This window comes from Equus asinus, chromosome 7, assembly GCF_041296235.1.
Source record: "Equus asinus isolate D_3611 breed Donkey chromosome 7, EquAss-T2T_v2, whole genome shotgun sequence".
NCBI lineage: Eukaryota > Metazoa > Chordata > Mammalia > Perissodactyla > Equidae > Equus > Equus asinus.
In genome coordinates this window covers 79907138-79930877 of record NC_091796.1, presented here as the reverse complement: position 1 = coordinate 79930877, position 23740 = coordinate 79907138, and the positions used below count along the sequence as shown (strand labels likewise).

The 23740-nt window shown below is 35.0% G+C and overlaps 1 protein-coding gene across 10 annotated transcripts in view; it reads right to left on the bottom strand.

The window, feature by feature from the left end:
* Positions 1 to 23740, bottom strand: part of PCNX1 (pecanex 1) — a 170760-nt gene that overhangs the window by 86654 nt on the left and 60366 nt on the right. For 3 of the 10 annotated variants that reach the window (XM_070513902.1, XM_070513900.1, XM_044773901.2), the window contains exons 7-8: positions 15558 to 15690; positions 9662 to 9846 (exon numbers count right to left, since the gene is read on the bottom strand). The exons of 3 other annotated variants lie outside the window; for them this stretch is intronic. In XM_070513902.1, coding sequence (XP_070370003.1) covers positions 9662 to 9846; positions 15558 to 15690 — 318 coding nt within the window. Of the gene's footprint in view, positions 1 to 127; positions 268 to 9661; positions 9847 to 15557; positions 15691 to 23740 lie in introns of all 10 variants that reach the window. 4 more of the 10 variants (XM_070513903.1, XM_070513904.1, XM_070513901.1 and 1 more) reach the window with 4 other exon arrangements.

The following is a 23740-nucleotide window of genomic DNA, read 5'->3' as shown; positions in this document are numbered from 1 at the left end:
CAAAGAAAATAAAGTTATGGTCACCTGGTATTTCTCAGTCTTGGACATTCAATAAGGACGACTATGGTCTACAAAAATTAATTACACAGAACATTTTTTTGAGGTAGGAGAATTTCAAAGTACTAACCATAGGTCAACACATAAGTGATGAGCAACAGGAAGATGAGTAAAACTGGATACTGACTTAAAGAACAAGGACACTTGAAGCATTTGCCTGAAGCCATGAACGGTGCAGCAGACAAATTCAAAATAAACACTGGCAAAACACTGATAAAAGACAAGAGAAATTAATGCGATTCTCTAACTTGTCCTATCAATAAAAATCCTTGCCATATGACACAGAGTTAAATGCATGAAGACTGTAAATCTAGCACTAGCCTAAGAAACCCCTATTTGGTTCTTGATCTCTCACTCTCATTTTACCTGTGTGTCCTGAAAGGAGGTGGTTACTAGGAGGACAATTGTCTGGAGGGTTTTTCTAAGTCTTCCAGTACCAACAACACAGGAGGCCTGATTTCCTTCTTTGGAGCCTACCCCACTCCCCGGCACCCCTGCCCCCATTCATTCTGCATCCTCCAAGCCTAATCTTGATCCAGTGTCTTAGCCGACTTCTCATTTTTCTAGTATTACTCTCAGGCGAGGGAGGGGCTACAAGAGCAGAGATATGAATATATTATTATACTTTTAAGAGAGAAAGCCTTTAAGGCTAGTTCCAATTTCTTGGATAGCACCCCCCTTATTATCATGAGTAGTGACTAGAAGTCTCTGAGGAAATATGAGTTTTCAAGCAGACAGAAATGACTCAATTTATTGTGGCTTATAGGTTAATGGACTTGTTTCTCCCTAGACCATGGGTTAGCAAACTTCTTCTGTAAAAGGAAAGATAATAAATATTTTAGGCTTTGTGCACCAGACAGCCTCTGTTGGAGCAACTCAAGTCTGCCACTGTAGCATGAAAGCAGCCATAGAAAATACAAAACAAATAAATATTTATTTTATTCACTATATTTATAAAAACAATTATCAAGCTAGATTTAGCCCTAAGGCTGTATCTGCCAACCCCTGTCCTAGACAAGCCTTAGCTTCTAAAACCTCTCTAACTCTTGTTCTACAACGAAAACAAGTCACTATGCTATTCTTGTAATTAAAAGTTTCAATACTGAGAATCAGTCCTTCTTATGGGAATGTGCAACACTGTTAGGTTTTTAGAACAGGAGAATAAGGCAAAGGGCAGCTGTAAGAAGAAAAAGGCTGGTTTAGAAGAGAGCTTTTGAGGACTAGTAAAGACAGACAGATGTCTCTAGCGGTTGGAACAGTAGAAGGGATTTATTTACTGACTCGGCCACTGTTCTCTGGTTCTGACTTAACATGACATGCCTTAATCCATTGTTAAGTCTGCACTCCCACTGCCTAATCCCAGTCAGGGAACCTCCCAAAAGTGCATGAATGGAGTTCATATTCTGCTATGATTTCATCATCTGTCACATTTTCTTTCAAAGGGACAAGTCCTCCTTATTTTGGTAAAGTAATCCATAACAGTGATATTGATGACATTACAACTGGTCAGGTAAACAGAAAGGCAAGCCACAGAATGGGAGAAAATATTTGTAACTTGAATCTGACAAAATAATTGTATCTAAAATATCAAAAGGACTCTTACACTCCAACAAGACAACCCAATTTTAAAGGTGAGTAAAAGATTTGGACACAACTCACAAAAGAAGATATATGGATAGCCAATAAACACATCCAAAGATACTCATCATCCTTAGTCATAGGAGAAATGTAAATTTAAACCACAATGAGAAACCATTATACACTCATTAGGGCTAAAATGTAAAACGCCAACAAGAGGAAATGTCGGCAAGAATGGGAACAATGGAACTTGCACACACTGCTAATGGGAATGTAAAAGCACTTCTGAAAAGTTTAGAAGTTTAATTCACGATAGCCCAAATGTGGAAACAACACAAACATCCATCAACAGATGAATGGATATGCAACATACAGTATGTTCATACAATGGAATAATACTCAGCACCAACGAGGAACAAACTACTAACCCATGCAACAACATGATGAACCTCAAAAGCATCACACTAAGTGCAAAACTAAACACAAGAGGCCACATATTTTATGAGTGCATTTATGTGAACTTCTAAGAGAGGGAAAACTATGACATAAAGCTCATAGTGGCTGCCTGCAGCAGGGGCGGAGGAGGGACGGACTGCAACGGGGCACGAGAAATCTTTTGAAGATGATGGAAACGTTCTGTATCTTGATTCTGGTATTTCACAGGCGTGGACGTCTGTTAAAACTCATCAAACTGTACATGTCAAATGGATGCAATTTATCATACCTAAATTATTTATCAATAAAATTAATTTAAAAACAAAGCAGAAAGTAAAAAGACTGGTCAGTTAAGAGTATAGGTAGATAGCTGAAGGTGAGACAGCACGTAATCAGTGAAATTCCCAGAGGATATTAGTCAAGATTTTGGAGAGTGAGTGACATCTGTTGTTTTGTTTTGTGTTTCATTTAAAAACACTATGCATGGATGATTCAAATGTAGTACGGTATATAAAATGAAGAAAGCTCTCCCCTCCCCAGAGACAGTCACTGCCAAGAGCAGTTTCCGTGTTCTTCCAAACAACTTTACCCACATTTTGTCCCAAGACAAGTGGATCACTCTCCTCATACACACGTTCTAAAATTTATTTATTTTGCTTACTATATAGCCTAACTTTTCACGTCAATAAAACAGATGCATCAAGTTCTGAACATTACACTATGTTGATGTACCATCACCTCTTTCAGAGCTTCTCTAGTAACAGACATTTAAATGGTTTTAAGTTTTTCAAAATTACAAACAATGCTACAATGCATATCCATGTACATATATCTCTGCATGTTTGTAAAATGTATGGATTAAAAGATAAGGGCATTTGTGGTCTATAGTTCTAAACTGCCCTCCAAAAATGTTCTATCTTTTAGTTGTCTATTTCTCCCAATCCTTTCCAACAATGGACATTGCTATGCATTCAACAGACAAAAAATATCTCACTCCTGTTTTCAATTTGCAACTTAAAAAATTATGAGCAAGGTTGAGCTGTTTGTCCATGATTGCAAGCTCCTTGTATTTCTTTGAACTCTCAACTTTTCTAGTAGGTTACTGATCTTTACTTATTGATTTGAAATGCTAATTGTCTTATTGTGGCAAAAACTGATGACTAACCTCCAGCACTCATCCTTTCCTTTGTCATTATTTATTATCCTTTATTATTTATTGATAGGATCTTCTCCACACTGAATTCCATCTGGGCATATGTCCACCTAGTTAGAAACATCTCCCAGCCTCTCTTGCAGCTAGAAGTTGCCATGTGACTATGAATGGGCCCAGGGCAGGTAAGAGAAAGTGCCAGGCACATTTCCCAAGTCACAATCTAAAAGATAAAGGCTAGCTGTCCTTGACATTTTTTTACAGCCCTCCCCCTTCCTATTTTCAGGGAAATGCCAACAACTGAAGCAGTCACTATGGACCAGGCAGGGAAGCCACATGTGGAAGACAAGAGAACCAACCCATCTGCTAGGGATGGCTCCCAGTAGACTTATGAGAGGAAATATAAACTCCTCTTTTATTTCACCCGTAATTGGCGGGGGGGGGGGGGGCATCTCTCCATTCAATAATCTAACCTATTATCCAACTAATGCATGTATTAATCAAGTTTAATTTAGAATCTTAAGAATGTTAATTTTAGAAAGCGGAAAATCTAGTCTAGTGCGTCATTGAATTCTTTACAGCACAGACTAGAAAGAGACAATTAGATATTTCAACCAGTCCCTGTTATCTCCTGTAAAATTCCTAGAGCACTTCACGCATCCAAACTTTTAAAATAATATGCCAGTAGTCTTTCCACAGTAACAACAATAAACCTCTCAGCATTATCCAGGAGACGAGTGTTAGAGTAGATAAAATAAAATTTGCCTAGGTTTATTTTTAATTTATAATATTTGTGGGGATAAAACAGATACTCTCAAATCCTGCCAGATAAAGCGTAAACTGGTACAAGCTTTCTGTAAAGCAATTGACAGTATACCTCAAAGTTCCAATAAAGTTTATTCCTCTTGACCAATGATTTCATTTCAACATATTTATTCTAAGGAAATAATCACAGCTGTACAGAAAGGTTTATGTAAAGGATGTTCAGCAGAATGTTTATTATAATAGGAAATATCAGGAATCACCTTGAAGACTAACAATGGAGTTAGTTAACCAGTTAAATAAATTATAATAAATAATAACATTAATAATAATAGCAATGATCATTTATGTAAGTGAGTTACTACTGCCAGGCACTGTTCTAAATGCTTTGCATATTTTAATAGCTATAATCCTCACCATAGACCTATAAAGTAGGCATTATTATTGCTTCCCTTTGATAAATGTGGAAACTGAGGCACAGGGAGAGAACATAACTTGCACAAGGTCACATAGCTAAAAAGTGGTAGAGCTTCGATTTGAAGCCAGGAAGTCTGACTCTAGAGTCCACTACACTATACTGCCTTTCATGTAGGTCCAAGTGATAACATATTACACAGTCACTTAAAAATAAGTTAAAGAACAATTAATAACATAAGGAAATGCTCAGACATGCTAAGTGAAAAAAGCAAGATGCAAAACTCATACAGTAGTACGAAAGTCACACAACATGATCCCAAGTCTGTTTTAGAAAAGTATATACATGTGTGCATGAAAAAAGACAGAAAGGAAAAAATTATAAAATGTTAACAATGAATATCCCTGAGTGATGAGATCACAGATAACTTAATTTTCTTCCTTATATTTTCCAGTATTTCTGAAATTGTATTTCTATTACAAGGATGGGAAAAGCACATTCTCATTTTATCAAAAGGAAGTATAAGTAGAATATGCCTCCCAAACCTCATAACACTTCTTTCGGGGCCAGCCTGGCGGCACAGCGGTTAAGTGCGCATGTTCCGCTTCTTGGCGGCCCGGGGTTCGCCAGTTTGGATCCCGGGCGCAGACATGGCACTGCTTGGCACGCCATGCTGTGGTAGGCGCCCCACATATAAAGTAGAAGAAGATGGGCACGGATGTTAGCTCAGGGCCAGGCTTCCTCAGCAAAAAGAGGACTGGCAGTAGTTAGCTCAGGGCTAATCTTCCTCGGGGGAAAAAAAAAAGAAAAAAGAAAAACAAAAAACAAAACACAACAAAAAACCCCAGTTCTTTCTTGTAGATATAATGAAGCATTTTTATTGTCTCAACAAAAATAACACTTTAGTTTCACTTATATAGACTTTACATTGCCCTCCCCCGAAAAAAGGAACAAAAGATAGAGTTCAGTATTTTTTGTATTCAAAAACATCAATAAAAAACAAGATCAAGGTTGTTGCAAAAAGAATATAACTTTTTGTTTAGATGAATGAAAATGATTTACCATAGCAAAGGGGACTGGTGTACAGGCTGCAAGGTCCCTTATCAGCCTCTTGACTCTGTATTTATAGTAATGAGGAAAAATAGCCCAAAATACTACAGAGTAGCATGTAATAATCTTTAAACACTAAAGACTAATTCCAATAAACGTCACTAAAAGTATTATAAATCATGAGTCTCTGTTTTTTAAAGTAAAAAATTTAAAAGCCTCCAAATCCTATTTCTGCTTAATAATGCACAGCTGCTATAAACTGCTTAGTAAGAGGGACAACAGGGTGCTGCCAGGTTTTCTTCAAGCCTTTTTCTAGAACTGACCACATTTTCAAGTTAATAAATTCTGTACTGAAGCGGATTATCTCAAAGAATACCTTCTTTGTCAATCCTTGTAATGAAACAAAAGAAAATCTTAGGAAAATGAATTCACTCATCACTTTTTGAAACTCTAATACCTTAACGATATTAAGAAAGTTTTAAATTCGTCAAGGGAACACTACCTATGATGTTTATGTCTTGATAAACATAAAACTCCATTATCCTGATTTCTCGTCTATATTGTAATAGATATTTTCTCACATGAAAATAAAACAATTTTATATATACTTTTTCAAAGCATATCCTCACCACTGACCACTACTAATTTCATACACGGAAAAAACAGATAAACTTTCCTGTTTTATCTGATCTTAATAGAACATTTGCTCTGAGATCTCACATATTAAGAGTTTAACTATCAACTATAATGGCATATTTCATCATTGTGTCAATTTATTAGTCTTAACTTACAAGACGAGCTGGGATTAACATAAAAACTGAGAAGTGACTGTCAAACTTTATAGAAAAAGCTTAACAGATATAAAATAGAACTTTAAGGCTACCTGAATTCAGAGCCTCTTGTATAACCTTATCTGGGCACTAAGCCACAGCTCATTTTATTTAGTATTACTGCAGTTTAATTCAGAATACACTATGAAATCAACTGATAATAAACAAGTTCAATGAGAGACTGATAAGAAGAAAATTAACCTTTAAGATGTGTGGTTTTTTCCTTTAAAGAGCAACATGTTACATTGAAGGATTCCAGAAATTCTTTGATGGTAATTTCCTTTTCAAAAATGTTAATTTCAAAACTCATGCATCAATTACGTCATTTGAACCTTTATCTTAACTAAGTTTGCAGGGAAATAAAGTCTATAAATAAGAAAGGAAACCAGGGGCTGGCCCAGTGGCGCAATGGTTAAGTGCGCTCAGTGGCCCGGGGTTCGCCGCTTTGGATCCTGGGTGCAGACATGGCACCGCTTGGCAAGCCATGCTGTGGTAGGCGTCCCACATGTAAAGCAGAGGAAGATGGGCACAGATGTGAGCTCAGGGCCAGTCTTCCTCAGCAAAAAGAGGAGGACTGGCAGCAGATGTTAGCTCAGGGCTAATCTTCCTCAAAAAAAAAAAAAAAAAAGAAAGGAAGGAAACCAAATTTGTCCCACCAGGTTCTAAATGATAAACTTAGAAATCAGTTCTTAAAATCAATTATGATTAACAATTCTGCCTGCTGAATACAGATGATAAAAATATATTTTCCTCTGCTGAATAAGCTACTAATAAAATCCTTATCATACCATGTTCAATGAACATTTCCACCATGTCTAATGCCACCTGGTAATCTTGAAATGCTGGTTAAAATGCAACAAGGAAATAAGGATTCTCAGGGTTTAGTACAGGAAATGGATGTGGTTATCTATTGTGACACCATGGAGTAAAGATGTAGAAAACAGTTAAGGAAAACCACCTAGGCCTGGAATTAAACAATGCCTGACTGCACGTTTCCTTTAATCCAAAAAAGGCTATTTCTTAGTTTAGAAGTAAACACATAACTACTACATATATATGTGTACGTATACAAACATTTCTATGGACTCAAACATGCATATGTATGAGTGTACATATATGTAAGTTTGAGTGTCTATATGTGTATAAGTGTGTATACATATGTATGAGTGTTTTATATAAATATGTATATGTATACATTTTCACATGTAAAAATTGTACAGTTAAAAATTTTCAGTTGAAGAAGTTAAATTTGGAAGGAAGCAATCCTTTGTAAATACTCCATACTTCTAAGAAATATCATGGCTAACTTTAACATATTTGAGTATACAATACCCAAATTCATTCACAGAAAATTACCTTACTACCGATAATTAAAATCACATAGAAAACTAAACATGCAAAAAAAATAATCTAGTGGAATATATTATAAAAATCAGTATCTCTATCAATTCCTTTATGTTCAGCTGCAGTTCATTTTCAGAATCTTGTTTGGCCAACTTCACGTGCTATGGAACAAGAACACACTGTCAATTGCTTGCTTGTTTTGTGCTAATTATTACCAGGCATTTAATTCAGCAGCATTCAGCTACCACAGGCCAAGAACTAGCTATCAGAAGGCAGTTAACACAAAAGTTATAATCCAAATTTCAAGAGGGTATCCTGAATATTCACCAGTGGATGCTAAAGTCACTTCCAATCAGAAGAGTCTTATCTTCAGAACTGTCATTACAGTTCATATGTACGTATCTTCAATAATTTCCATGTGGATTTAGGATAAGACTTTACAGTTAAAGCTTGTTTAGAGGTTTTTTGAGCAAATTAATAGAGGAAATGATTATAGAGGAAAATCATCTGTTTCATTTTATGCTTGATTTGACAAAAGTCTAAAAATCCAAAATGGATCAAAACTAAGCATTTTATTTCAGCTAATCTACTACCACAAACCCAACGGGCAGTGGTGACAGTGATTGTAATTTTATATGCACAAATTGAAAAGTCCTCTGTTTATAGAAACTTTCAGTTAACGTGAGAGAAATATCAATGAAAAGATACTATTAACTGAACATATTTGCAACTAAAAAAGCATCACTGTTTTAAGTCAAAGAAAGTAACTAAACTGAAGTCTACCTTACTCACTCTCTCTCAAGCACCCTCCTTACAAACTCCCTGGCCTCTTCAAACTACAAACCCAAAAGCAAAGGCACTCTAAAAATTAAAATGTTTTATTGCCTTCTCATTTTACTTAGAAATCGCCACACATTCTAATGTTACAAATAGCTTAGATGACCATTTTCAAGTTTCTAGAAGATTTGATTAAAGATGATTATTTTCATCAATATGCATATCTAATACTTATTAATATCTCTCTGTAACTAAGGATTTTTACAAATTGGGAAAAGAGTAAAAAATAAATAGCATATGAAACTTTATTACACCTAATTTGGGTACCTTATACCACATATCCTTCTAGTCAAAGCATTAACTGGATTATCATCTTTATAAATGAAAGGCAGATATAACATGGATAAACAAAATCAGGGTGAGCTAATGTAATGCTTTCAAATGTGTATTTCTGAAAAAGATTTTATTCTTCAGTATATTTACTTAAATTGTTATTAATCTGCATTCTGAGCACACGGAAGCTGAACTGTAAAAAGATATAAAAACTAAAGCAGTATAAAATACTGTCTTTAAGGCACAAAACAGATATTTGAATGGATATGCATCACTGAGGTTTTAAACTATACCACCCCTCTAGGAATTAACTAATTAATAACTTATATTTATACTTATAGGTGTATAAACAGGAAAAAGCAAAAACTTTACAAAGTTATTATTTGATATTAGCATACAGCCATGACGTCCGCTGAGTACTGCATTTAGAATTATAGTAGGTCCTGCTTCAGGTGATGAAGACTGAAGTGAAATATAGAATACCTAAAAAGAAATATAGATTCTACAGTAATAGATCATTAGAAAGTATTTTTGCCTTTCCTGCAGCACATTCAGATTAACTGAAGGAAGTTAAGGTTTAATGAAAATAATTTTTTTAAAAATCAACATTTTCCCACATGGTACAAGTGCCAAGAAATAACAGAACTGCCCAAATAATTATAAGAGAATACTGAAGCATGAACATTTATTAATACTTTTAACTACCTATTAATAATGAACATGCTCAAAAGAAAATGTAGAATGAGTACAAAGAACAGAAAAGGGAAAAGCAAAAGTCAAGTCTTCCTTGCACACAGGGCAAATTCTATGAAAAGTGCTCTTACACTTAGTCCCCAAACGAAACTCTCTCAAGAAAGAATTGCAATCACTGTTACCCATTATCTGCTGATTAAAGTTTTGTATCACCAAGATTACATAAGGCCTGCATACCCAGTTCATCGTGCAAACTGCTGCCGCCTACAGCAGATGCATTGTCATGTGACGCTTCTAAGTGGACACTCCCATTTCTCACCAGCAAGGAGGCACTAGCACTGAGCACTGCAGCCTGGGAAGGGGGGCGGGACTGGACTTTGACCTGGGCTGTGGACTGCTGGCTTTGCTGACCATCTTGAAGGCTAGGAAAAAACATGGATTGGGGAGACATTACAGGGAAGAAAAGAGAAAACAACAGCTAGAATGAAGTCAATACAGAAAACTGATTTTTAAAAAAACCTTTTTCAACATAACCTAAGACAGAGCCAAGAAACTTTGTAAAATATACAGATTATACTGCCAGCTTAAATCTTCTGGTCTTTAGAAATCTGATTCGTGGTGACAAATGCAGTAAATAGTTAATGTATATATAAAGCAATCAATCTGAGACTTTTTTCCACCTCAAGCCAAAGCCAACAAAGTTCTAGTATAAGTAAAAAGAAAGAAGCAGAGAAGAACCACGAGTACATTAAATATATGTGGGTTGTAGCTGGTCCCCAACTGATAAATCCTATTTTTCATTCTATCTGCATTTTTATTCATAACCTTGTAATAACAATTCTAGAATTGTTATTTCAAATATTCTGGCATCTCAAATTCACAATTAAACAAGATTTCTAAGTACTTGAAAGGAAAAGAATTTTTATCAAATGCAACCAAGATGACAATTTTGAATCAAAAGAAAATCACAAACTAGTGCAAGAGAAACAGAAAAACAGTCACTCAACCAAGTGAAACTCAACTGACTGTGGATGCTGGTCTAAGTCATGAATACACACTACATGCATAAAGTGTTCTTCCGTGAAAAGCCTACAGACTTCTGAAACAAAGCCACAGGCTTTATATAGAAGGTGTCAGTTAACAAACAAGAACTATGTTTCCTTAACAATTTTATTACCTTCTCCAATCTATAAGAGTTTCATTAACAAGGACTGATCCTTTTAGAAAATTTTAAAAATAATTTGGAAACCAGTAATTTTTCAAGGGAAATTAGTCTTTTCTAAATTTTCTAAATACTTAGTATTTTGTGATTATAAATTTATTATTGATTAAAATTTTTTATAAAAATTATCCAAATTACCTAAAATTAAAAAACTATTATTTTCTTAACTTTTTTATTTTATATATATTTTTAAACACTGCAAATTTTAATGTTCTTGGTATAATACTCAAATTTAAACTGATGAAACTCATGAAAACATTCTTAGTATAATTATTTTATGTCATTTTCTACATGATGCTCAATAAAACTCTGCATTCTGTCACTAAAATTACTAGACCTTTCAGGGAAAAAAAAAAAAGAATGCTACTTAGGATGGCCTCATTCAGTTACTTTATCACTTTCATGAGTATCAGCTTCTCTCTAATCCTCTGAATTCATTACAATCGTTTCTCTGATGCCAATAAAAGAACAAACTCATCTTCCACAGACTGTGAAGAGAGCTGTAATTTGAAGTAACCATGAAATAAAAGACTAAGTAAAAAATACTGCATATTATTGCTTAAGCCTGTGGTTATGGCAACAGAATACACTCTGGAACTACACTGCCTGATACAGCAGCCACACATGACTATTTTTAAAGAACTAAACTTTTAGTTCCTTAGTCACCATCCATATTTCAAGTGCTCAATAGCCATGCAACACAGGTAATGGGACCACAGCTAAAAGTTACCAGAGTGGGCGGAAGCTAGTAGTCAGTGTCTACCATATTGGCCAGCACAGGTAATAGAATATTTCCACCACCACAGACAGTTCTATTAATCACCACTACCTGGAACGTTTATTTTTCAGGCTTCTTTTAAAGCCAATGAAAAGCATATACTCTAAATAAAGTATGGGGATGTATGCAACATACATAAAAACCAAGTCTGCAAAATGTTGACTTGTCAATGCTTACTGGCATTATTTTTTTAAGCCATAACTACAAAAATATTCATTTAATAACTTCTTTGGACTAGATGAATCTTTGTACAATAGACATAGATCTGGTCTTGGGAACTAATATAATCAAATACATATGCATCTTCTGTACATATATAATAAGTCTGTTAGTCTTCCTCAGAAGCTATCTAACTTATCCACAAACCTTCCAAAATGACCAATTTCACAAGAGAACATTCTGAGTAGTTCAAGTACTACGTCCTTTCAGGTTCAGAAGACAAAAGAATTTTACAGAATATATACTCAAATTTTCTATCAATTTCTTCACTTAAAGTCATAAGGGTGTTAAACGGCAGTTAGATATATTTTAATGTGAACATATTTGAGAATATACTAATCTTCAACATCTCCAAATATACAAAAAGGTTTTCAAAATAGTAGGCAATGCATAAAAATCAACTCCAGAATAAAGAAACAAAGGAAATGGCCAAAATCTATGTGGTTTAAATGTAAAGTTTTTGAACATCAAAAGTTAGTCATAAAATTTTTATGTCCCTTGAATTCCTGTTTTCAAAATCCTTCAACAACAACGAAAAAGCCTGAGATTTTTGCAGAAATTCTTAGAAAAGCTATTTCTGGAGGGCTGTACTTCACCTTAAGCTAACTAATACTTGACAAGAATTAATCCTTTTTTACAGTACCAATTATATATCAGAACTACCAGCTTGAGAAAAGGTAGTGACTATTTTATAACGCATCAAAAGGAAAGGTAGAAATTTAGGTCTATAACCATCGCTATCAAAAGCATCACTGACATGCAATCTTTCTAATTAACATTTCTAATTTAAATGATAGAAAAATATAATAGTCTTGGTCTTTCCTTCCCCTGTACCACTTTTTTAGTATTTGTCACATCCTGCCTTATACTGTTAGTTATCTCTGTATGACTCTCCCTAATTAAAAAGTAAACTCTAGGTGTACGATCACACTACTGCTAGGAATCTCCAGATGCCAGAGAATATTCAGAGTGTCTTGAACAGACTGCACGAACATCCAATATCTGAGGGATTCATTCCTGAGCACCACAAAACGATCCCTATGGAGTCCTAATCATGGACCCTCAGTTATTATGATAACCTCATTTAATTACAGATCTTTCAATCTAACGATATTTTAAAAAATAAATATAAGAATACACTACAGCTTTTTCCCTTCTCCAAAATGCACTATTGATTTCTTTTCATTCCAGTCCAATAACTAGAGTTCTAAAAGATATCACATTTAGGGTGATATAAATACAGAACTCTTAACATCAGTATTATAAAATTTGCAAATATTCGTCTTTGCTTTTATCTCTAGTAATTGGGAAGAGCTAGCAAGGGCCTACAAAACCGACCTACAAGGCTAACAATGAAAAAAAACTTTTAAAACTAATTCTGAAACAGGATATTCTAACAAGTATAAAAAATACATACAAATTCTCTTTGTGAGGAAATCTGATGATTCACTCTCAATCCCTGGAGACATATATTTTACCAAGTTGCTTTTTAGACTGCCAATTACTTAAACTATTTATTAAAGTTTAAACTAAGTTAGTAGGTTTTACTAGTATCTATAGAGTAATTGTAATTAAAGTACTACCACATCTATTCCATTTCTTTTTGACAAACAAGTTTTTCAAGTTCTGCATGACCATGTCATCCCATATTTAATTAAAGATGAGATTATTATTATGTAACTCACACTCAGAATTAATACCAATATACTTTACCTGATTATTTTTGCAATTAAAAAAGAAGGTTTTATTACACTGGTGGTTCTCCCAGTTCCTCACACCTACATTTTATCTCAGTGCACCCATGATGAAGTCAGCTATTTAAGATAAATGCAACCTTTGTAACTGGAAACCTCTAAAAATCTACATGTTGACTACTGGAAATCTAGTTTCCAAGAATTCTAAGGTGAGCCCTTTATAAATGAGTTTCACACCATATCCTCATTTGAGTGTTGATATATTTAAAACCCTACAAAAACATGGAGAAATCCTACATGATTGGCTGGAGTTAGAACTCAGTTCTTTAATATTCCACCAGGCAGAGAAAAAAACTAATTTGTCTACATTTGTTTGGTGAGTGGGATCCAGCAGCCTCATTTATAGCAAAGAATAAAAGAATTTTTAAAGACTAAAAAGAGAAGGTTAAAAAATGATTATAAAATATCAATATGGAGTGAACTGGAAAGTAAAGATATCTATGGCAAGAATTATTCAAGGGGCAAAGAAAGAAGAGGTTAGAAAACACAAAACAGCAAAAGTAAAATGAAATGCTAAGCCCTTTCTGCATGTTGGGACTACATCCCAAATCCATCAGCAGAAAGAAAAGTTACTTCAGGGAGCAAAGCAAAAGAGGTAGAAAAGAGAGAGCAGAGGTGGGTTCACAAAAAGCAAAGGTTTCTACACCACATGATTCTTTTAATTGCTGCCTTCTCATTTTTACATTTTAAATATTGGTTTAACTAATCCAGACTACTTTTTATAGAATTACCTATTACTGCAGGATTAATTAGGAACATGACCTACAAAAGATGAAGTTCCTGATTATAACATAAAATCCAGAAAAACAATCAAGTTCTTAAATTCCAGGGGAATATAAAAAGAACAAGATTTTACAAGAGAAGGGGTTAAACTCTTCCAAACTATCATGAATTCAACAGCTGTAAATGCTCCTCGTTTTGAATTTCAAATTAAAATGTAGGGAAATAATTTGGATAATGGTGCTTTTGGACACAGAGATTAATAAAAGTATATGGGACAATATACACACTTGCTTAAGAAAGCACATGTAAACTGTTTTTGTATTCTTAAAATAAATTAAAGCACAAATTTTTGTTTTGTTTTTTTTGCAGGGAAAGAGTCAGCCTGAGCTAACATCAGTTGCCAATCTTCGTCCCTTTTTTTCCCTCCCCAGAGCCCCAGTGCATGGTTGTACACCTAGCTGTAAGTGCCTCTAGTTCTTCTCTGTGAGCCACCACCACAGCATGGCAACTGACAGACGGGTGGCATGGTTCCGTGACCGGGAAATGAACCCAGGCTGCTGAAGAAGCAAGAGCGCCGAACTTTAACCACTAGGCCATCAGGGCTAGTGCTGGCTCAAAGCACAAATTTTTTTAATAGATTTTTATATTTCTAATTCAAGACATACACTCATTAGATTTGACACAATTGAGAATAAAACACTTATTAAAATTTCAATGGAAAATTATTTCCAATATTATAAATAGATGCTTTCTTAATTAGGAATATTGGAAAAAATTAAAATATTTTTTGTTCAGTACACTATAGAGGTTGAAAAATTCAACAAAGATGTACTTACAAGTATATATATATATATATATATATATATATATATATTCAATTAGTCATACTTTACCATAAATTAAATATTTTAGTTCTGTGTTATTTACTAGGTCCTGGTGATTATGAAATAAGATACTAATTTTTAAGCAATACAAAATAAAACATATATTTTAGTGAAATAAAATAATCAAACCGGCTTATCAAGCTGAGGTCAATTATCTGTTATTCCTCAACAAGTTGACCATTCAGTTCATATTCATATTAAATACTATCAAGATGTTGGGAAAGATGTTGCATTAATATCAATTTGGAGTAGGAAAAAAAATGAAATGCTGACCTAAAGCCTCTATTTACATTTCTGTAACTGCCCTAAACTGATTTTTACAACTTAAAATTGACTAAACCAAGCTGATCATTTTGTTTAAATAGCGCAACATAAGGCATGCATAATGCAATAGGTCGCATGCAAAGAAAGCCTAAAGAGCTTAAAAGCATAGGAGAGAAACTGGAAGAAAAACAAAAACAAAGCTATTTCAATGCTTTCTTGAGACTGACAGAACAGGTTAGAAGGTCTGTTACATGCAGGCTAAGCATGGTGGAATTTTAAAATACCATACCTTAGGGGTGATCCGATGAGCAATGTAGGAGGGGTAGGGTTACTCCCTGCATTGTGCCGGCGCCGCACTGCCTGGCGCCTAAATGTGCTGCGTTCACGGCGAAATGCCACCGCCTCCTCGCTGGCCTGTGCTGCTGCATCAAGACAGACTTAGGTCAAATCGGAGCCTAGTCAGAGATGTACCTAGCAGCTGAGCCTGTCTCTCCCTCGATTTCCCACCCTTAAAGGTAAAGGGAACTAGTCTAATTGAGCCAAATCATTTTCATACATATCAGGGAATACACAAGTATGTGTCGTTTATGTAAAGATAATTGTTTCTTTAAAAATAATGTTTTTGATCTACTATCTGGCTTCATCATCTCTTCAACCTCAATTTCCTATTTTAAGAACTCTGTTGTTTTAAATATTTTTCTAAAGGCCTCATTTATTTAGTCCTATAATTCCTCTATTCCTCCTTTAATTGTCAGTCTTAAAAGCACAGTATTTGTTAGACTAATAGAAATGGGGCATTAGTTTCTTACTCTCATGAGAACGGTAAAAGTAGCAATGACAGTACTTCACTTCTGATGCTGGGGAGTAAGGCAGTAAGTTTATCCCACACTACCCTGTGCCACACCTTTGGCAACATGAAACGGACCCAATGATTGCTAGGCTGCACAACTAGTTTTTTAAATGTTCAATTCAAGATAGCATGAATACATCTTAACTGTGAAGTAGTTTGCTGCCATCAAACTCTATTCAATTCTATGCCCCCAGCACAAGTTCCCTCAGCATTAGGAAGCAAATACCAGCAAAACGGCAAGTAAAGAAACTCATAAACCAAAAGCAATACAGTACAAACTAAAACCAAATACCACACAACGAGATAGTCACAACAGCTTAATAGAATTACATAAAATTTTATAAAACCACACTAATTAACTTATTTGAGTTTCTAAAACAAAATGCAAAATATTTATTCATTTGAATTTAAAACAATTGTTTCCTAGTGATCTAAATATTTTAGTAATCATTTAGAGTTTAAGAAAGGGCATTTTGATTCTAATATAAATAAAGACAAAACAACTTAGTACAGAAACATTCTTTCCAAACATCTTAAAATTTGTGCTTTTTTTAGTAAGCATGAAACAGATTACAAAATCAAGAATGTTATATTTAGATTTCAGTCCTATTGCAAGCCTCTCTGACATTTTAAAAGCATTACAAATTCTCAAATCATTATTCTGTTTAACAATAGCCAATTCCATCAATCTGAATGTTGATTTTAATAAACAAAGTATTCTTTTAAGTGTGTACATTTTTATCCCCTCCCCAGGTTGCACCAGTGAGTATTTTTTGTGCATTTAATCTGTAACGATTAGAAATACAGGGCCTACCTCCAGAAGGCACCGACTTCTGTGTCATATTTAGAGGTTGTTTTCTTTTATTGAAGGAACAACAAGCAAAGAATTATTTCATCCATCTGGCTAACTTCTGCCAGTAAGAAGTCTAAGTCACGAATTACAGACACTTTATTTACATTACTTCTTTTTCAGCTTACACACTACAGAGACAGTCTAAAGTTAGGCAACTAAATAAGAATTAGGTTTTGGGGCTTTGGATCCAAATCAAACTTGACTCCTTGAGCTAATATTCCTTTTTGTTTTTCTCCAGCTTTATAAAGATATACTGAAAATTCCTTTAAATGTGAAAAAGCTGTTGTGATGTAAAAGCTCACGTACGCAAAAATTATATATGATCTGTGAAAACAGATGATGCTGATTGAATCTGGTCATCTAGAATCGTGCTGTCCAACATGGTAGCCACTACTTACATGTGGCTATTTAAATTAACTAAAATTACATAAAACTAAAAATTCAGTTTACCAAATTCATGAACCATATTTCAAGTGCTCAACAGCTACATGCGGCTAGCGGCTACCATTACTGGACAACACAGATACAGAACATTTCCATCATCACGGAATGTTGTGTTGGACAGTGCTGATCTAGGAAGTCAAGGATTCCCTTCTGTCACCAGAATCTGCAAAGTATATTGTGTTCTTTGCTATTTCCGACAACCATAACCTCAATAAAAAGAAACTGCAACCAGCACTGTCACAAAGGAGAAAACATGTATTAGCAGGGCAGTCATTGGATGAAAGAGAAAACAAGCCACATGAAGAAAGAAATGAAAACTTAGATGAGTGACTGGTATACCTATTAACGGTTCTTAGACATCAGTAAGGTTAACTCGGGTTATGGAATTTAAAATCACTCTTTTAAAACTCAACTCAAGATTTATTTTGTGAACTTACATTGAAAATTTCTTTTCTATCATCGTAACAAACTACTGCAAAATTTACAGGTCAATTCACTTCATTAGGAAACTTTCAAACATTCTCTCTAGTTTTAGTTATTTTGGTTCAACCAAAATAACAGAGCAAAATTTACCTAGATACAATGGATAGATATAATATAATCCATGAAATGTACTAAAATTATTCAGAAGGATTTGGAAAAAAAGTAGTAAGTGATAACTGAATACTGAGCATTGGAAGAAGGGAAACAGGAAACCGTTTTCTTTACGATCTTCTTTCTACTGAAGACTTAATGGTACCAATTTTAAGTAAAAGCTAGTTATTCCATGGGATGAAAAGGCAAACTACAGTGTCCATTTACAGTCAAAACATTCTTTGGCTTCCTCAGAAAACACATTATTTTTTGCTATTAATACACCATTTATATTTTGTTATCTGCAAAATAAATACATGTTAACCCCACTTACTTTCTTAATAAAATAGTTTTGGAAACATATCAAGGTGAAAGTTGAGACATCCACTGAACAATGTATTAAAATTATGATTACTCCCTATGTTATCAGGTATAAATATCTAATGCTAAAAAAATTTTCAATGTTTGCTATAGCAATTACTTTAACAGTAGCTAGTATCGCACATTCAACTGAAAACACTACGCTATGATTTATGGTCACAACAAACAAGACTAAACCACGCCCCTTGGGAATGTGCTGCTTCTACAGGACATTTCTATTTGGAATAGGGCCCAGAGGGGGCCAAGTTCTCTTAGAGCCAACAAAAGAAAAGCGTCTTTAAAGCTTAAAATAATTTGCTGTAAGTATATTCAGTCACATAAATTTTAGCCACATTTGATGAAAATTCACTTCTGCAATCCAACTGCAATATTTTTGATTCCTTTAACTTATAAGAGAAAGAAAACAAAACAAAATCTTTTAACTAGGGAGCTAGACAGGAGGGAGAAAACACTTAAAAATTTGGTTTTGAAGTTGACATTGCTTAAAACCTAATATCTCCTGAAAAAAAATGAAATTAACTAGTATAATAATAAGAGCATAAAATGCAAATAGTGAAAATTTAACACTCTAGGTACAACTAAATTTTATGAATGTGTAGGTAAAAGAGAAAAACCCCCACAATCTGTGGTTCAAACACCATGAATGAGAAGACAGATAGAAAATACTTTCAAGGACATTTATTTAGACAACTGTGAATTTTTTAGCTTTTATTTTTAATTACAAGAGTCTTGACTTCCTAATCATTTCTTTGCATTAAGAAAACTTCAAGAGACTATTACGATCATAGTAAATTTAAGAGAGAACTTCAGATAATTTAGCTCTTTACTTATGAGGTAGTGACACATCAGTTAAGTTTAAACATTTACTGGGTGCCTAAGGGCAATTCACGCACAAGGCACAGATATCCTAAGACATGTTAGACAGTTGTGATCTGATCTATTTCAAAAGATCCAAAAAACCCACAAAACCCACAATACACACCTCCCACCTCAGGTGCTACTTCCCATTTACTTCAACGAGTTGAGAAAAATTCTAAGCATTCTATACTGAATTATTTTAGTGCAACTATTTATTTTTATATGGGGGTATTGAAACAACAGACTACCAGTTTGTTTTACTCTGTGAATGAGAACAGGGAAAGCATTAAAGGCACTAGCATAATCTCAGGATGGCTGGGATGCACAAAAGAGCAAAATTCAGTGAGGTGGGAGGTAAGGGTTGTCTGTATTTTATCTCAAAAATTTCAAAGTTATGGGGACTGGGCCGGTGACATAGTGGTTAAGTTCACATGCTCCACTTCAGCAGCCCAGGGCTCGAGAGTGTGGATCGTGGGTGTGGACCCACACACTGCTCATCAAGCCATGCTGTGGCAGTGTCCTACATACAAAATAGAGGAAGACTGCCACAGATGTTAGCTCAGGGTCAACACTCCTCAAGCAAAAAGAGGAAAATTGGCAGTAGATGTTAGCTCAGGGCCAATCTTCCTCACCAAAAAAAGGGGGGGTGAGTTATGAACATAAATATGTACAGAAAAAGATGCCACTTAAAAATGATGTCAATCATACAACTGATTGCTTAATGAAAGGATTCATATGTAAGAAGTTACTTTCTAGTTGTTACGTACTGCTATGGCTGGCCTCTTGTGAAGCTCATTTGATATTAAAGGAATTAATAAAAATTTAGACAGAGGAAAGTGCTCAAGAAAAGTTATTTTCAGTGGGGAGTGTTTATTGTAGGAAAAAAGGAGTAAATTTGGAAAGATCACGAAAATAAACGTGTGTCTTTTGGCACCTCAAACAGATTAGAAGCAAATGCTATTAGGAAATGAGACTCTAAAGAAAGAAGGGGAAAATACGAAACAAGTAAGTGTATATATACACATCAGAAAAATAAAAGATATATACAAACATTCTGAAATACACTGAAATATTCCTCAAGATAAAAACTGTTTACTTAAGAATACAAGTTATATGAAGAAATGAACATTGAAATGATTTTGCAAAAAAAATTTTAAAAGAAATATTTTAGTCTAGGCATGAAATCCATTTTATCTAAACATCTTTTCCCTTTCTTACTTTCCATGTCTGCCAAGGATGATGCTAACACCAGCATGCAAAGATTTTGTTCTAATATAGAAACAAATACTTATAAGCGTCATTTTCTGGGAGGCCAAAGAACAATGAGAACCTACTGCACGACTCTTAAGTGTTCCTTCTGAGTTAAAATAATTTCCATCTGTGAAAACATTTTAAAGGACCACTCGACATTTTGACAATCAAAGCAACAAACAACAGCAAACAACAAAACTATTAGCTGTGTCTTGAGACAAAGAGAATTTGCACATCCAGGGCCGGCCCAGTGGCTTGGCGGTTAAGTTCGCACGTTTTACTTCTCGGTGGCCCACGGTTCACCGGTTCAGATCCCGGGTGTGGACGTGACACCACTTGGCACACCATGCTGTGGTAGGCATCCCACATATAAAGAAGAGGAAGATGGGCACAGATGTTAGCTCAGGGCCAGGCTTCTTCAGAAAAAAAAAAGAGGAGGATTGGCAGTAGTTAGCTCAGGGCTAATCTTCCTCAAAAAAAAAAAAAAGAATTTGCACATCCTTATTGATATTTTCGACAATCCCAGGCAGCCAAACAAATACAGTTGGGTAGACGAAATGGTTTCAAGAAATTAAATGATACTCTAGAGTCATAATTCACAAGAACAGTTCCTAAACGATATAGTTTTACTTTCACAGGTAGTTCCTAATCTTTTTGTTTTTAAAGATTGGCACCTGAGCTAACAACTGTTGCCAATCTTTTTTTTTCCTGCTTTTTCTCCCCAAATCCCCCCAGCACATAGTTGTATATTTTAGTTGTGGATCCTCCTAGTTGTGGCATGTGGGATGCCGCCTCAGCATGGCTTGATGAGATGTGCCATGTCCGCACGCAGGATCTGAACCAGTGAAACCCTGGGCTGCCGAAGCGGAGTGTGCGAACCTACCCATTCGGCCATGGGGCCGGCCTCCCCAATCTCTTTTAATTCTTTGCAAATAGGGTGAAAGATACAGAATCTCTAGCAGAAAATTGCACTTAGAAACAAATTTTGTATCTATTTTCAGGAGATTCATCTAAAAAGAGGTGATTAGTGAATACATATGTGAAGTGACATACATTTGAAAAGAGAAACTTCCTCACAAAAGACTAAAAGGCATTAGTGTACTCGTTTTCATAATAAATCTACAATTTCCACAGCACTTTTACATATTTCACCTCATTAGAGTCTGACAGTTAACTGTGAGACAGGCCTACACAGTTACTAGCCCTGTTTTACAACTGAGGAAACTGAGGCACCGATTTAATGGCTTGCTATAATACCCAGTTAGTAATTAGAGACAGTATTAAAATGTAACTGTTTGATTCCTTATCCAGAACTTCACCACTGCTAGAAAGAAAACTACTATATCTGCTCCTACCATACAAAATCAGGCATAGCCTGATTTTGGGAATTGTACAGACAAACTCTTATATATCTTACCAATAAAATACCTCTTTTCTTGATATGTTTCAAGAAAAGACAATTTTTCCAAGTAACTGAAGCAGCCAAACTTGTTTACTACATTTAATGAGCATTCTCATTAAATTTGATTCTACATGTCTGAGCTTTCTTCTCAGTATAGACTAAGAGAATCTTTCCTTAATGAATCTGCATCAGTCACATATACATTTATTACCGCATTATGCTGTACTACAGCATCAAGTTATGATACTACGGTGTCCCTGAACACTATCAACATTAACAAGTCAATTTGCCCCTGCATTTACTGACCCCAGCCAGTTGTGATTTTTGCTTTGGTTTGTATGGTTGCTCCGGCTTCCCATTTTGTGTTAGCAGTGTAGTCCTGTGGCTGTCATTATTTTAGCATCTGCAAGCACCCCTCCCCCCCTTTTACTAATTTACGTCTTCTAACTTGCCATGTGGACTGGAGCATCAGGAAATTAATTTCTTAGAATTTAGAGGGGCCGGCCCTGTGGCTGAGTGGTTAAGTTCGTGCGCTCCACTTCTGCGGCCCAGGGTTTCACCAGTTTGGATCCTGGGCACAGACACGGCACTGCTCATTAGGCCATGCTGAGGTGGCATCCCACATACCACAACTAGAAGGACCCACAACTAAAATATACAACTATGTACTTGGGTGATTTGGGGAGATAAAGCAAGAAAAGAAGAAAAAAGATTGGCAACGGTTGTTAGCTCAGGCACCAATCTTTAAAAAAAAAAAAAGAAGAAGAATTTAGAGACCCCCTATTTAATAAGGTACAAAAGCTTTAATTCACATGTTCTTGTCTGTTCTGTGGTCTTCGTCTTTTCTTTCTAAAGTTCAGTGATACTTGGGTTCAAAATAGCCGGCCTTGAAGTTACATGTATGGCACAAACTCTCATAAATTATTGAGATTTGCCTTTTCTTTGAATAAAGTAATATTCCCTCAACAAAAGACTATCTTTGGTTCCCAACACAAAAATATTATAATAGGATTTCATGCTTATGGAATAGTGACCCAAACATTATATTTAAAATAATTTTCTCAAACAGAAAACCAGAGGTTAAGAAATTCAGAAAAAATACAAAGAATAATAGACCAAACATAAACCTTTCCACTCTAGTTCTTCTTTATAATCTGCTGACTCATGCAGTAAGTTTAAGCAACCCAAAAGAAAACGAATTTTTAAAAGTAATACAGGCTAGAAAACAAAACACTTTTCTATCATATATAACTTGTCTGTACTTTTTTATTCTTAAAATATTAGTCATAAATTATTAAAGATACGCTTTATAATTATAAAAGAAAAATTAAATGCAAAACCAGAGATCAACAAGAAAATGCGTCAGTTTGAATCTAAAACTTTTTTTCTAGAACATTATTTGATGAAATCCAATTTTAACCAAAGTACTTGATTAATGGTGAGAAGTCCTATAAAAATAATCACTTGTGGGGCTGGCCTGGTGGCGCAGCAGTTAAGTTCACATACGCTGCTTCAGCAGTCTGGGGTTCACAACCAGTTTGGATCCCAGGCACAGACCTATGCAACACTTGTCAAGCCATGCTGTGGCAGGCATCCCACATATAAAGGAGAGGAAGATGGGCACGGATGTTAGCTCAGGGCCAGTCTTCCTCAGCAAAAAGAGGAGGATTGGCGGCGGATGTTAGCTCAGGGCTAATCTTCCTCAAAAAAAAATCTCTTGTTACATGACTGAATATCAAAATGTAAGTTATATGCCACATTGCTGCCAAAATAAGATCAAAGTCCACATTACTAGATTAGATGTTAATAAAAATGGTTTTCTGTTGGTATTATGTAAGAAATTAGGAATTCAGATATTAT